Source organism: Lates calcarifer, linkage group LG6 (genome assembly GCF_001640805.2).
Source record: "Lates calcarifer isolate ASB-BC8 linkage group LG6, TLL_Latcal_v3, whole genome shotgun sequence".
NCBI lineage: Eukaryota > Metazoa > Chordata > Actinopteri > Centropomidae > Lates > Lates calcarifer.
The window spans coordinates 13705128-13719198 of NC_066838.1; the positions used below are offsets into that span (position 1 = coordinate 13705128).

General features: G+C 44.1%; 2 protein-coding genes across 2 annotated transcripts in view; one reads left to right on the forward strand and one right to left on the reverse strand.

The window, feature by feature from the left end:
- LOC108876439 (low-density lipoprotein receptor-related protein 1-like) overlaps positions 1-14071 on the reverse strand; it is an 84326-nt gene that overhangs the window by 21919 nt on the left and 48336 nt on the right. Inside the window, 21 exon segments of the mRNA XM_051071210.1 lie at positions 3925-4299; positions 4548-4672; positions 4832-4983; positions 5547-5673; positions 5802-5931; positions 6051-6185; positions 6308-6439; positions 6533-6661; positions 6779-6919; positions 7045-7194; positions 7342-7436; positions 7785-7959; positions 8164-8391; positions 9427-9558; positions 10550-10794; positions 11062-11226; positions 11410-11456; positions 11458-11615; positions 12864-13061; positions 13434-13679; positions 13874-14071. Coding sequence (XP_050927167.1) covers positions 3925-4299; positions 4548-4672; positions 4832-4983; positions 5547-5673; positions 5802-5931; positions 6051-6185; positions 6308-6439; positions 6533-6661; positions 6779-6919; positions 7045-7194; positions 7342-7436; positions 7785-7959; positions 8164-8391; positions 9427-9558; positions 10550-10794; positions 11062-11226; positions 11410-11456; positions 11458-11615; positions 12864-13061; positions 13434-13679; positions 13874-14071 — 3483 coding nt within the window.
- Positions 151-3910, forward strand: LOC108876440 (galanin receptor type 1-like). Its single transcript, XM_018665944.2, has one exon. It carries the CDS (start codon positions 1789-1791, stop codon positions 2824-2826), a length of 1038 nt encoding a protein of 345 aa, XP_018521460.1. The 5' UTR covers positions 151-1788; the 3' UTR covers positions 2827-3910.

The window sequence follows — 14071 nt, forward strand, 5'->3', positions numbered from 1 at the left end:
TAGAACAGCTTGAGTCACTTTGGGGACACAGGCCTGGGTGAAGAAGTCAGCCGCGAAAGGCAAAGATAAAGCAGCTGTTCTCCATCGTCCTTTCATCCTGCGACCCCTGACTCATGATACATATAGTAGTGGTACTATCTTTTATCTGTACTGACCACATGACACATAACATCATGGAAAAAGACACTGTACTGCAGTCTCACAGGCTCCAAGGTGAGCATCCATCTGTTTTTAGTCACACTAGCAACCACGTTTATGACCACTTACACTCAACAATAAAAACCTGAACACTCCACACAACTGTTTGCTCTTGGCTAAAAGTCAATAATTGCCCTTTAATAGATGTTTCAGATGAACGACAAAGTGCCATAATCAACCTTAATGTAGGACAATTTTAAGGCTGAATATGCTCTTAACCAATCTAAATGCAACTAAAAGACCAGTTTAGGAATGAAACATAGTGTCATGCAAAGAAAGTCACGCTTGTCTGTTTTTTTTTTTTTAAATATCTCCAATCAGGCTGCAGAAAACAGAGATGCGAAAAAGATATGCAGCGCATGAGCCTGGATTAAAGTCAGATCACACACTGAACAGGACTGAATCAAGTTTGTTTAAGCCTGTATTATGTAATGAGAAGAAACTCAGTCTCCCCTCCCCTTACCTAGATCAGCTCAGCCCCTGGTTACTGAGTAAACAATGGAGGAAACCTGTCAGGAAGACCACTGCCACTCAGGAACACAGCCTCTCTGACAATCACAGGAGTAGTGCTGTAATCCAAGTGACACCTGATCATTTACTAAGCTTTTATTCTTTGTTTTTATCACTACTTGTTTATTTTTTCCTTCAAGGAATGAATATCATGTTCATTGTACAGCACTCTTCTGCTGTTGGGAGTCTACAGGTTACAAGTCTCTGAAGAGCTTCTAAATGGACAGTATGCCTCCTGCCGCGGTCACCACTTAGCATCAAGTAGCATTGACTGTTTTTAAAGTGGAATGTCTGTTCGCAACTACTGGGATGAATTTGTCCACTGCTGCCTGGTTTCAAGAAATCAATACAGCCACAGAGTAACTGCTGCACTGACATTTCTCACGATTTTGACCCAAACTGCTCCTCCTCGGATTACAAGGGAGATGCTGATGCAGCCAAGGAAAAGCCAGCGTCCAGGGACTGCTCTTTGAGGTCATGTTTTCATTGTTTTTTAAGTAAAACTAAATAACAGCACAACATGTTAAGAGTTTTTCTGGGACTTTCTTTTCCCTCAGAAAAAGAAGGTGCCATATCTAATCATCTTTAAGTAGTTTATACATCTTCAGACAGCTGGAAAACAGAGAGAGTCACAGAGTGGAAGAGACACATTTTTAGCCAGACAGCAAAAGGAGCATGTGTGACTCAAGAGGCAGTGGACTTAACCATTCAGCTATCTCTGGCCAATGAATTTCAACCACATAATGATAGACTGTATATTTTAGCAGGTTGCATTTGCAGCTCTGCAGACAAACTAAAAATAAATAAGCTGTAATATTTGTTTTCCAGACAGTGTACTGGCTATAAATGTCGATGAAGTGGTCAGCTGACCAGTATGAGTTTAACTGCTTAACTAATTGCTATCATTATGAGAGTACTGGCTGTCGTAATGGACTGTGGTCATGCCTGTGACTAATACAATTTAAGACATGAACTAGAGTCAACAGATGCATCACTCAGGCACTCTGTGAACATAATGCTCTGATGCTTAACATTAACAGGCCATTAGATTAATTACTCAATACACTTTATTGTGATTGCATGGAGACTTTGGGGCAGCAAGTAAACAGCAGCAGCCTTGGCCAAATGAACCGGGCAGACGAGGCTTTGATTAAAGTCGTGGTGCCCATCCTGGACGGGCTAATTCTGGTAACCGGCCTCGTGGGCCAAACCCTTGTCATCACCATCCTTACTGGCAGGAGGAGGAAAGAAAGCCAACCCCCGCATGGTACAGACACCCTGCTGCTGGCTCTGAGCGCCGCTGACCTGCTGCTGCTGCTCTGCCTGCCCTTCCACACCTCCGCCATCACCCTGGGCTTCTGGCCTTTCGGCAGCTTCCTGTGCAAAGCCATCAGCTTCCTGGGCGTGGCCTGCTCCGCTGCTTCAGTCTTCACCCTGGCAGCTTTGGCGGTGACGCGCTACCTCACAGTGGTTCACCCCACTTGGGCTTACCGTTCGAGAATGCACAGGCGCATAAAGCTGACGGTGGCTCTGCTCTGGGTCCCTGCCTCAGCCTTAGCGGCACCACAGTTTGCCTTCCGCACCGTTACAGCATCCAGCGCCGTGTACTGCTTTGCCTTCCTGTCCAACTTCAGCCAGCTGGTGTACAGCATTGCTCTCTTCCTGTTCGGCTTCGCTCTACCACTAGGCATCATTGTATTGATGTACGCCAAGATCTACTGTTTCCTTCAACACGCACGGCTGCTGGGGAACGCTCCCCAGCTGGAACGCTACCAGAGCCAGGTCACTCACACTTCAGCTCTCCTGGTCCTGGTCTTCACACTCCTGTGGCTGCCCTCCTATGCCCTCATGTTCTCCTTCATTGGAGGAACTGTAATAGGCTCACCTGGCTACAATACTATTGCCATCCTGGCCAGACTGTTGGCATCCTCAGTGGCAGTAGTAAACCCTGTGCTGTACGGCTTTATGTCTCAGAAGTTTAGACGAGACTTACTAGACCTGGGGAGAGAGCGCTGGGCCTGGTGCAAAAGCTGCATGACTACTTGTCCTTGCGTGTTGGGCAGGGACATGGTACAGCCCTTTGAGCTGGACACAACCTCAGAGAGAGGCCAAAACTGAGTCTTTGACGAGAAGAGAAACAATTCTACCTCATTACTAAATCCTGGAATTAGGGCTTGTTAATATGGCCAAAAACAATACTCTGATATTATGAGAATATTTTACTATATCTATGTATATTTTTATGTTTCACTTCATGGGAATGTATGCAAGATTACATATGAAATACACATGGTGATGTTAAATGTAATAATCTGCCTTCTATTGTTTTGTAATAAATCAGGTAAAACTTTTCATTTGTCACCAAATATTTGTTTTTGATTACAACATGCTCTGAATTATTAATTTGGCCATCAGAATAAAGTAAAACAGTGACACAATATGATCATATCATCATGTTGTAACTCTAATGAATGTTTGATTTATTGCCAAGTCCTATCTGGACTAATACACTCCTCTAACTTCAGCTGCATTAATTCATCCTGATGGAATAAATTCAGTCGGTGGATGAAAAAATAATGTGGAGAATGTAGTCATCATTCTTGCAATCTGTTCAAAACCCTGATCTCAAGGCAACATCAATAAACACACTAACCCTATGCACTTTACTTGTTTTCCTGTCTTTCCTATCAAATAATTAATGTTTTGATTTTTGCTTGCTAAGAACAGTTTTGGTCCAGGGCTTTTAAATGCAATGTTTTTCTGGTTTCTGAGTTCAACAACCTGCTCTTGAATCATTTAAAAAGGAGTGTCACTGAAAAGACACTTCAGTGTTGAAACAAGCAAAAAGCACAGTCTGTGTGTGCATGTGTGCGTGCGAGTGTGTGCAAGTGTGTCTTCTTCAAGTGGCAGCTCTAAGTGATGTCAGTCTCCTCTAGTTGAGAAGCTGCAGCTGTGTGTACATTACAGTGAATCCTCCTGGGTGCTTGTGTTGTCAAAATGTGTGATGATGGCTGTTTACAGTGTCGAGGGGACGAGGGACAACATTCAATTATTAATGGAGAGGATAAAAGAAAGAGTACCAACTAGGCAGCACAGTTAAAATATATGTATTTAGGCTGAGTGGAGGGGAATTGTTTAGGTGCAGTTATGAGAGATGCTTAGTGGAGCTCAGTGGAGTTTTTGACATAAATAATGAATGCGACTGAAGACACTTACTGTCCACCACAATCTTGCGGTCGGTGCCGTCGTCGTTGATCTGCTGGATGTTGCCAAAGTGGATGTCGCTGAAGAAGATGCGGTTGGCCCCCTTCCCTCCGCCGCCATGGTAGTCAAAGCTGAGGGCGATGACATTCTTCATGTGATCAGGGTCCTCAAACGGCTTTATCGGCGCATTTAGGTTCGTCTCGTCAGACAGGTGGATGCTCTTTAGGATGGTGCGCTCCGAGTACAGCAGGTATCCGTCATAGTCGCGGCAACTGCGGTTGTCCTCTGCCAGCATGCCATGAGCACAGGCGCAGGTGCGCTCTCCATTGCCACGGTAAAGGCACAGCTGTTCGCAGCCGCCGTTCTTGTCTTTGCAGACATTGGTTCCTGGGGACAGTGTGACACATTTATGAGGTATGCTGTTAAACAAAATAATCAGCGTGGTTAAACACAGCATTTCATCAGTTCCTGGGGGCATTTATTAAGTTAGGTAGTAAAAGTTTTTATCATTAAGTGTGCAAAGGCTTGTATTTGTCTACATGTGGCAGTCCACTGTTCTAGTGACAAGTTTGCCAGACTTTCAGAGTACATTATGAAGTTTAGGTATATGTATGTTTTGTGTTTTGTTTTCCTACCTTGCTGTCTGGCCCTGTTGAAAACCTTGATGTCTTTAAGCTGTACACCAATGCCAGTCCTGAGCTGCACAGCATCTGTAGCATTGTCTTTGCTGCCTCTCTTAATGGAGCCATTGGCATGAGTCCTAAACAAAAGATGACAATGCTGTCAGTCAGTTGACACCACACTACAATATGAAATCTCTTTCATGAGTCAAAAGCTGTCAAACATCAAAAAGTTTTAATGACTTAGAACAACTGAAAAAATGGTTTAATAAACAGACACATTTATCCAATGAACTGACCTATCACTCCAGTAAATATATTCCTCAAAAACAGATACAGCAAACATGTCCATGTTGTTGTTGGCCAGCACCAGCTCCCTATTCTCTCCAGTCTCCAGGTTGATGCGTTCAATCTTGTCTGTCCTGGCATCGCACCAATACAGAAGACCCTCCTGCAGAGACAGAGCAGAGATTAAATAGTGATGATTATTCAAGTAAAGTCAGGAGTTAGGACACTGATGTGATGGTGTCCTGTTATAAAAACACAAGGACATCAAAATTCATTCTTTAGCTTGTTTGCTACAGCACTTAATGTTAACAAATTAATATACAATATTGGGTGATTTTATACTACGTTGTGACAAGCATTAGCAAAGACCTTAGCAGCACTAAAGTTAAATTCTAAGGACTTTTAAATATGAAGCTACATACATCTGGCAAATACAGCAGTGTGAGAAATTACAAAAAACAATCATAACAATTGTGAACTACCACTGTGGCTACATTAAACTAATTCAGTTATATATTATAATTCAAATCAAATTTATGAAGCCACCGGGCATTTAATGAATCACCAACTGAATCTGTTTAACTCATGGATAATTCTTGTTGCTCAACAAACCATGGTTCAGTCTCTGGGAAAATCGTAGTTTATTTATGGAAATTAGATTTTTTTGTTTAAAGAAAAATGTGTTTAGGAAAGCTTAAGTGGTATGATGTCAGCTGGAGTCCACACCTCGTAGTCGATGGAGATTCCATTTGGCCAACTGATGCTCACATTGACCATGACCAACCTCTGGGAGCCGTCCAAGCGAGAACGCTCAATACGAGGGTACTGACCCCACTCAGTCCAGAACAGATACCTACACACAGACACACACACAAGAGATGACTTCGTAGTGTATTTCAGTTGGAAAAAAAAAAACTACATCCCAAGTATGCCAAACCCTATTACAGGGAGCAGAGTTAAACTGTTGGCAGGAAATCTTACCCTTTCACTGGGTGGACAGTGATCGCTCTGGGTTTGTCCAGGCCCTGAGAAATGACTACATAGCGGAAAGAGCCATTCAGCCTGGCCACCTCAATCACGTCAAAGCCCTGGTCAGTCCAGTAAATATTTCCTATAAAAAAACAGACATGAATCAGATATGTCATCCTTTGTCTGTGCTTGTCCAATTATGGAGTAGGCGCACATGTTGAACAGAATTAAAATAGGATTTCAAACTGGACTTGTCTAGACCTGCTATCCAGTCGACAGTGATGCCCTCCACTCTGCCAATGCCATTGGTGACCACATCCTCTCTCCACGTCTGATCTCTCTTAGCCCTGCTGATGGTGCTCAGGCCCATGTCCACCCAGTAGATGGTGTCATTCTCTGAAAAGGAAAAGGCCTTTTGTCTCACTCTATAAATAGTCACTTCCCTGGGATAATGACAGCTTTAAAATGTCACTCAAGCGAAAGCCATCTAGTTGCTGACGTCCCTCAGCGTCACTCACCGGCGTGAAAGTCGATGCCGACGGCCAGAGAGGTGCCAGACACTGGCACCAAGGCGTCAGATTTGTCTGCTGGGTCGAGTGGAATTCCTCTGATTCCCTCATGGACAGAGTAAAGAAGGAAAGAGCCCATACCTGCTCAGGCAAAGCACAATCACTTTTTGTTTTTCTAGGGACACTCTGCATTCCTGTTGTATATGTGAATGTAGCTGTGAAGCAGTGTCTTACCTTCACAGGACTGCTGTCCTGTTTTGAGGCTGTATCCTGCAGTGCACATGCAGGCCCTGGTTGTTGGTGAGGTGGGGAGACACAGCTGGGAGCAGTCGCCATTGTTGTTACTGCACAGGTTAATACCCGCTACAGGAGAGAGAGAAAAAAAAGATGGTTTATAAAGAATCAGTTTTTGACTCATTACTGACAAAAACCACAAGCAGTAACATTCTTTTCAAATGATATCTTCTTTTTTTTTTTTACCTTTCTGCACATCCTCATCATAGATCCTCATGTGCATCATAGGAGAGGTGTTGTTTCGCAGAATCTTCCAGTTTCCGCCATCCTTCTTGTCACATGTTCCTATCTGGTCGGTTCCTTGATCTGCCCACCACAGCTTGTCTCCTACAATGAAGGAAACAGATTTGTAAGTTATACCCTTGACATGGGCTAGTAAAATATTGGTCTGCCCTAGAATATAAGCACTAATATAATTAACAATTAGTAGCAGTATTTTTTTTTCATCTTACCCATAATAGCCAGTGCAGTAGCCTTGGTAAGTTTGCCTTTAGCAGCTTCCAGGGTCTCCAGTCTAGATCCATCCATCTGACACCGGTTAATAGTGCTGTTTCCTGAGCTGATCCAGTACAGCTGCTCTTTTTCATAGTCAATAGAGAGGCCTGAGTGGAAAGAATAATGATGCTATTATAATATATACTTCTCTTAAACTAATAAGCTTAATCTGTGTTCACACTGCAGAGTTAAATAGAAACTCAGTATTATTTTGCAACCAGGTATGCTTGGAAGAAAGGGGTACATCTGCTCACCTACTGGTCCCTTCTGATTGGTGAAAAGTGTGGTGCGGTTGCTACCATCCATGTTAGCCATGCTTATGTTGTCACCATCAGTCCAGTAAAGCTTCCTGAGGAGAGATATGAATAATATTAGATGGGGAGGGGGGATGAAATCTATTTCCTAAAGCACAACACTCTACCAAAGACATTACAGCACAAGACACATCAGGCGCATCAAATGAGGAAAAACAAGTAGGTCGACAGAGAATAAGCATTAAGAGACTGATGGTTTTATCTAGATTAAAGTGTGTTCTTCTAAAGAATACATAAAATCCACAGGTAATTAAGAAGTAAACTAAGAAAACTCTGCTATCTGTGCAATAAAGTCAGTAAAGACTTACTTGAGTATTATGAAGAGAAATGAGAATTCACATGTTAACTTAATGTAGGTCTCACTAACTGGAGCTAACACTCACCCCAGTAGAGGGTGCACCACCAGACAGTGGGGCTTGTCTAAACCCTGGATGACAGCATTCTTGAAAGATCCATCCAGTCTGGCCACATTGATCTGCTTCTTATTGGCGTCATAGCTGGTCCAGAAGAGGTTCCTGGACACCCAGTCTACAGCCAGCCCGTGAGCATTAGGAAGGTCTGAGGAGTGTCAGAACCACAAAGGAAAGGTTAGCACTTCCTGATAATACAATGTGTTGTCATAAAGTTGTTAATTCAGTTTCCAGTAACTCAACTTTTCTGGACTTTTAGACAGAAAAACTGTTCATTTATGAAAATCTAAACTTCCAAGTGACGTTAAAAAGAATCACAACATAAAATAGATATTCCTGAGATTATTCTTACCAGCAGACACAACAGTCTCCACCCCTGTGCCGTTGATGAAAGCTCTCTTGATGGTCTGTGTTCGAACATCTGACCAGTAGATACGATGCTCCACGGCATCATAGTCTACCGCTGTCACGTTGTCTATGTCTGGCACGGTGAAGGAGATGATGTAGTTGTAGTAAGGGTTGTCGATGTCGACGCCCCGGATCTCGATCTGACGAGCGTAAAGAAGGAATTTGCGGGATTCTGAAAAAGAAAAACAAACAGCGAGTGTAAGATTTTAATAAATTCTACTGCATTTAAGAAATGATGTCCTTGTTGTCTACATATGCACAGAACAATGACAAGAGAAAAAAATGCAGATAAAGTAAAATTATTCAGTGTCTTCAAATTTCCCTTGGCTCTAGATAATATCTGTTTTTAACATATGCAAGTCCAATGTTAGCTACAAAGACTTCATACAGGTTTAGTCGAGTTTGGGCTTCCTCTCTCTGTACTAGCAGCACAATCAAAGGGAGCCAGCCGGATCCCAGGAGACAGAGGCTCAAGAGGGTCAAACTCATCAGTCAGTAATACGTTGCCCCTTCTCGAGGCTTGATTACCTCATGGGAGATGGGAGGTAGAGATAAAAGATAACTCCCCCTCAATCCAGAATCCATACAAGTGAACTCAGTTTAAGTGGTGTCTGTTTGGCTGAGACTGCTCAGCTCCCTGAAAATTCCTGTGTTAATGGAGAATGCATCAGACGCCCTCTAATCCAATTATCCTTACATCTACACTGCTGAGATGAGGATTGTTCTGCAGAATGCTAAACATTTAGGCAGACACTCAGAATGAGAGCATGTGTGCAGACATGCACAGAAATTCCCACAGCTTCCCCTCAAAACCATCATGGAACCCACTCGCGAAATCGCACTGCAATAAATCAAAGCAGAGACCAGCACATCACTCGTTTCAGTCTTTTATACGAAATGAAGTGGAAATGAAAGCAAAAAAGGCTGTGGGGCACAAACAGAGGAGATGCAATCAGATCTTCAGTCATAAGAGATGACAGCTAATGATGCTGATGTCACATTCGGGAACAGAGCGCACCGTAGCAGTCTCGACAGTGGTGAGAAAAGATTGCTGCAAACAAAGAGTCCGTCCCTTGCTCCTTGATGTCACAGATTATATATCACAGCATTGTGTGTGCACTCTGCATAAGAGTGGATTTTAAGGTAAGAGGAAATGCCTGTAAGTGTGTGTACTTACGTGTTAGTGAGAAACCATATCTGTCCTTACCTTTGCAGGTACGTTTGTCAGGCTGCAGCTTCATGAGGTGAGGGCAGGCACAGGAGAAGGTCTGGTTAAAGTTGATGAGACAGAGGTGGGAGCAAGGGCCTTTACCATCACTAGTGGCACATGGGTTGGGAGCTGAAGGAGAGAAAAAGTCATGATGGAAATGTGGTGAAAGAGAGAAAGACACACAAGACGGCAGAGGAAATGTGGCGTATGAGAGACACAGAGAGAGGAGGCATTTCCGTGGAGGCTTAAAATATGTTTTGCAGACTGCAGTGAATATGATATTTTCAAAGCAACCTATACATTCTAGTTTCAGACTGAGCCAAGAGTTTCAATGTGAGATGCAGTTTCCAGAATGTCACAGTCAAGAGTTATTTTCTCATTTTCCTGGGTGTAATGGACCTCTCCATCAATGGACTCTCAAGCAAACTGAGAGTGCAGAAACAGACTTTGTCTACCAGACCTGTCAACACAGCTTGTTGCCTCATCACTGTCATGAGCATTGGTTGCGGCTGTCAATCAACAATTCTGTGAGATCTCTCTTTTCCTGCCTCCAATTACAGGACCCAGTGCCTCTCTGCTACCCACACACCCTTGGGACCCCATAGCCACTGGCTACTAAACATCAAGGTGACAGTTCAATGTGACAGAATACTGCAAAGCACTTCTGACAATCCTACGGACATCTTGTCAATCATGTGCGTCTGTGAGATCAACACATGACATTTAAATCACAGGAGGAGGGTTTTATTTCCTACCCAGCCGGTGGGAAATGCCAAACAGTGAGGTGACTTTTTGATCAACGAGGCAGCGGGAGGTGTCCAAATTGCTGCCGGTGTGAGGAGACAACACATCTCACGGCTCTAAAAGGTCAGCTGTCTTTGGGGAATAGGAGCTGTGAATCAACATGGTCAGCAATGAACTGTGAGCTTGTCACCATTCTCTCTTTGAGTTAAAGCCCACATCAGTCAGCCACGCTGACAGACTGGGGTAAATCTGTGATTTCATGTGCTCTGGGCTCTCTTTCCCACCAACCCCCACCTCTCTCTCTCTCTCTCTCTCTCTCTCTCTCTCTCTCTCTGTGTGTGAGCGTTTATGCATCTCTACCCGGTGTGCAACCTACCCTGTGGTTGTCTGGACGGGTGATAGACCTGCAAGTCAAAGGGCTGCGTGTTTGTGCGCTGGACTACAGTGACATTGTGTCCTGTCCATTTGTTAGCTTTGGCCAGAGTATTAGTCCTCCAGTCGGTCCAGTAGACCTCGCCTCCATACATGGTGACAGCAAAAGGGTGGGACAAATACTCATGACCCCGCAACACTTCAATCAGCCCAGAACCATCGTACATAGCGGAGTAGATAGCATCTGACCTGGAGAAGATGAAGGCAGAGATGTATACTTTACATTAAAGAAGTATTGTGTGCATCAGCTTATATGCATGTTGCTTGTGTTATTAGAGGAGTCTGTACTTTGTCTGTAGTTTTACATAAGCATAGCACCTCAGCATGTTTATTAACAAATGTATAATAACAAGAAAGAGATAAAAGACTGAGTGAGTCAGTGATGCAATCAGTGAGTGGGTAGATGCAGTGCAATGAGAGCACTTTGTATATTCAGAGACTGGTGGCAAATGCTACCTGGCATCAATCCAGACAATGCGTCTTTCCATGTAGTCCACAGTGAGTCCATTGGGCCAGCCGCCACTGCCGGTTTCCCTATGGATGGTGCGTCTGCCTTCACCACTCATAGATGCTGCCTCAATTCTGGGCAGACTGGCATCCCAGTCTGTCCAAAACAGAATTCTGCCAACAGAAAATAATCAGTATGGGGGGGGGATTATCACAGATGTGTACAGTATAATGTCCTAATGTATCCTACACTGAGGCACTGATGCCAATAGACAACTGAAATGGAAATTCAAAGGAAGAATAACACATGAATATGGGTAACCATGACTTTAGAATCCCTTGATCTATGCTTCTTACCCATCACGAGGGTCTAGGGCAATGGCCCGGGGATGCTCCACCTCCCCAGGCCAGCAGGGTGGTTCTCATGGTTCCATCCAGTTTGGCCACCTCAATTTGGTCCAGATTGCTCTCCACCCAGTAGATGTTTCCTGCTATCCAGTCCACAGCCAGGCCTTCTGGAGTAGCCAGCCCATACTGGATCACCACCTCAAAACTTGTCAGGGCTGACACAGAGAAAAATGGGTACTTAAAACCAAGATTGATCATTTGTTGCATTTTACAGCATTTTAATGTTGGTGGCCTTTTAAGCAGAAAAGAGCAGTTGTAATTCAGCTAATTTAGTTTAATGGTTTGGCTCATGTCACATTCTCCAGGGTGAGTAAATCTCTGGCCAGCACATATGGTTCATTGCAGCAAAAAAAAAAAAAAAAAAAACAGAACACGAACCCTGACAAACACTGAATTGTTTCTTTACTCTTATGGAATCCGTCAGTGAATGGCATGCACTGCCGCTGTGTCTGTCAGTGTGACTTCGACTAGCGCTATCTTCCCAACCCCACTGCCCTACTTCTAAGAAAGACCTCCCTCTCTTTTTATTATTTCCCAGAACCCATTGGCTCTCATGCAAACTAAGTGCAAAACCAAAATGTGTGATCATCTCTGGCTGTGGGGGATCAGACAAGTTCTTCACAAGTCCTTCCAGTGGTAATTAGAGGGAGAGGGATAGGTCCTCTTCACAGTTTGCTTTAAGGAATGCTGGAGTTCTGTCTGCCTCTCTGTGCATATGTGTGGGTAGCGGCATCTTTATTGAGCAGTTGGCACTACCCAGTGTACAGCAACGACTTTGGAGTTGCTGAAATTGCTTCAATAACAAGCAGCAGGGGCTGATGTATGAGTTAGTCACAATGTCTCTGCTCAAAAGCCCTGTTTTAATGGTGAAGTTCGAGGGCTGGGAACTGGAACTACAGCGTGTTGTGCCTCCTACGCTACATCAGTGTTCTGGCTGCAGTCACGCACAGCGAGTACTGAGATAAATGGGAAGAGACAAAGCCTTCCGTGTGCCCCCGAAGTGCAGTGCTGGGAACACAACCTTGATTGGCAAGGAGACCTGGGGTTTTGAAGCAGGGAAGGCCGACAGTGACCTGGGAGATTTATTCAGGGTCACAGACCGCCACTGCTGACCACAGACTCTTTTAAAAAACATTTGGCTCTGAGAAATTACAGAGTGTATTTGCTGAGCGGAAGTTCTTTTCTGAGAAAAAGTGTAGTTATAAGCACTAAACATGATTTGCTATCTCACAGGGAACAATCCACTTTACTATTTTTATTTTACTTACAAAAAGATGACACTGAAAAATGAACTCATTACTATGTAAATTAGACTGTTCTAAGTGGCCATTCATTCACCCACCACATCCATCTTTCAATGTAACCTAAAATTACAGAAAGCTGTAGCAAACCGGCTGCCTCACCTCCATTTTCAGACAGTTTCCCACGGTAGATCTTGTCCTCAACAACATCAGTCCAGTACAGGGTGCTCTGGTTGAGGTGAAAGTCCAAGGCGATGGTATTCCTCAGGCCTGGTACCAGCACACTGAACTCCCCCTTGTGAAGCTCAATCCTTCTGATCTCATGGCGGTTGGAGAAGATGATGAAAGGCTTGAAAGGATCTGAGGGCAAAGAAATTATACCCAGAGAAGTGTTAGTGTCTCAACCTAGTGAATCTCATCTCAAAGTCCAGACTCACAAACCGTCTTAGATCAAATCCTGCCACAGCTGTCTGCATCTCCCTGAGCTGTGCTCTCCAAAAAAAAAAAAAGACTAATAACTGGGGGGGTTTGCTGCTCGCTCTCTGGAAAAACTTCAACACCTTGATGCATTAGATACTGTCTATACATACAGCAGAATCGGTACTGTAGAGCCTCTTGAACAAAAGAAAAATATGGTGCTCTCAATCTGGAGCCAAAAAGAAACTCTTTTAATTTGTAGGAGTGAATAAACTCTATAATAAACTATGCCAAAAGGTCTCTGTCTTTTCTTACCAGTGCTTTTGCAGCTCTCCATGTCAGACTCCAGCTCCCAGCCCTCGTAGCAAGAACACTTGACGCTGGATTTCTCCTGTTCACACTTCTGGCTGCACTTGAGGTGTTTGGCACAGAAGCTCTGGATCTGGCAGGTCTTGTTGTCAGCTCCCAGCTCCATGCCCAGGGGGCAAGAGCACATGAAGCCCTCTCCAGGAATGATGCTGCAGTTGTGACTACAACCACCATTGTCCAATGAACACAAGTCTGCATGCAAGAAACAAAGATGAAAAGGTTGGAGTGTTTCCGAAACTGGAGAGCTCTGTGTGTGTGTGTGTGTGTGTGTGTGTGTAGTTTTTGTAGTATTTTGAATATCCCTGGACAAAATCAGAAAGTACCTAACCCAGTTTTGTGTCGTGCTTCATGTGTAGAAATGTTTCTGGGTGTGAAGAATGTTTTACCACAAAGTTTTTCATCAGAGCCATCCGGGCAGTCGTCAGTGCCATCGCACAGCTTCTCGGCGGGCAGACAGATGGAGTCGTTGGTAGCGCACATGTGGTGAGATAACTTGCACACCAACGCCTCGCAGTTATCCTCGTCCGAGTTGTCCTCGCAGTCACTGTCGCCATCGCACACCCAGGCTTTGCTAATGCAGCGAG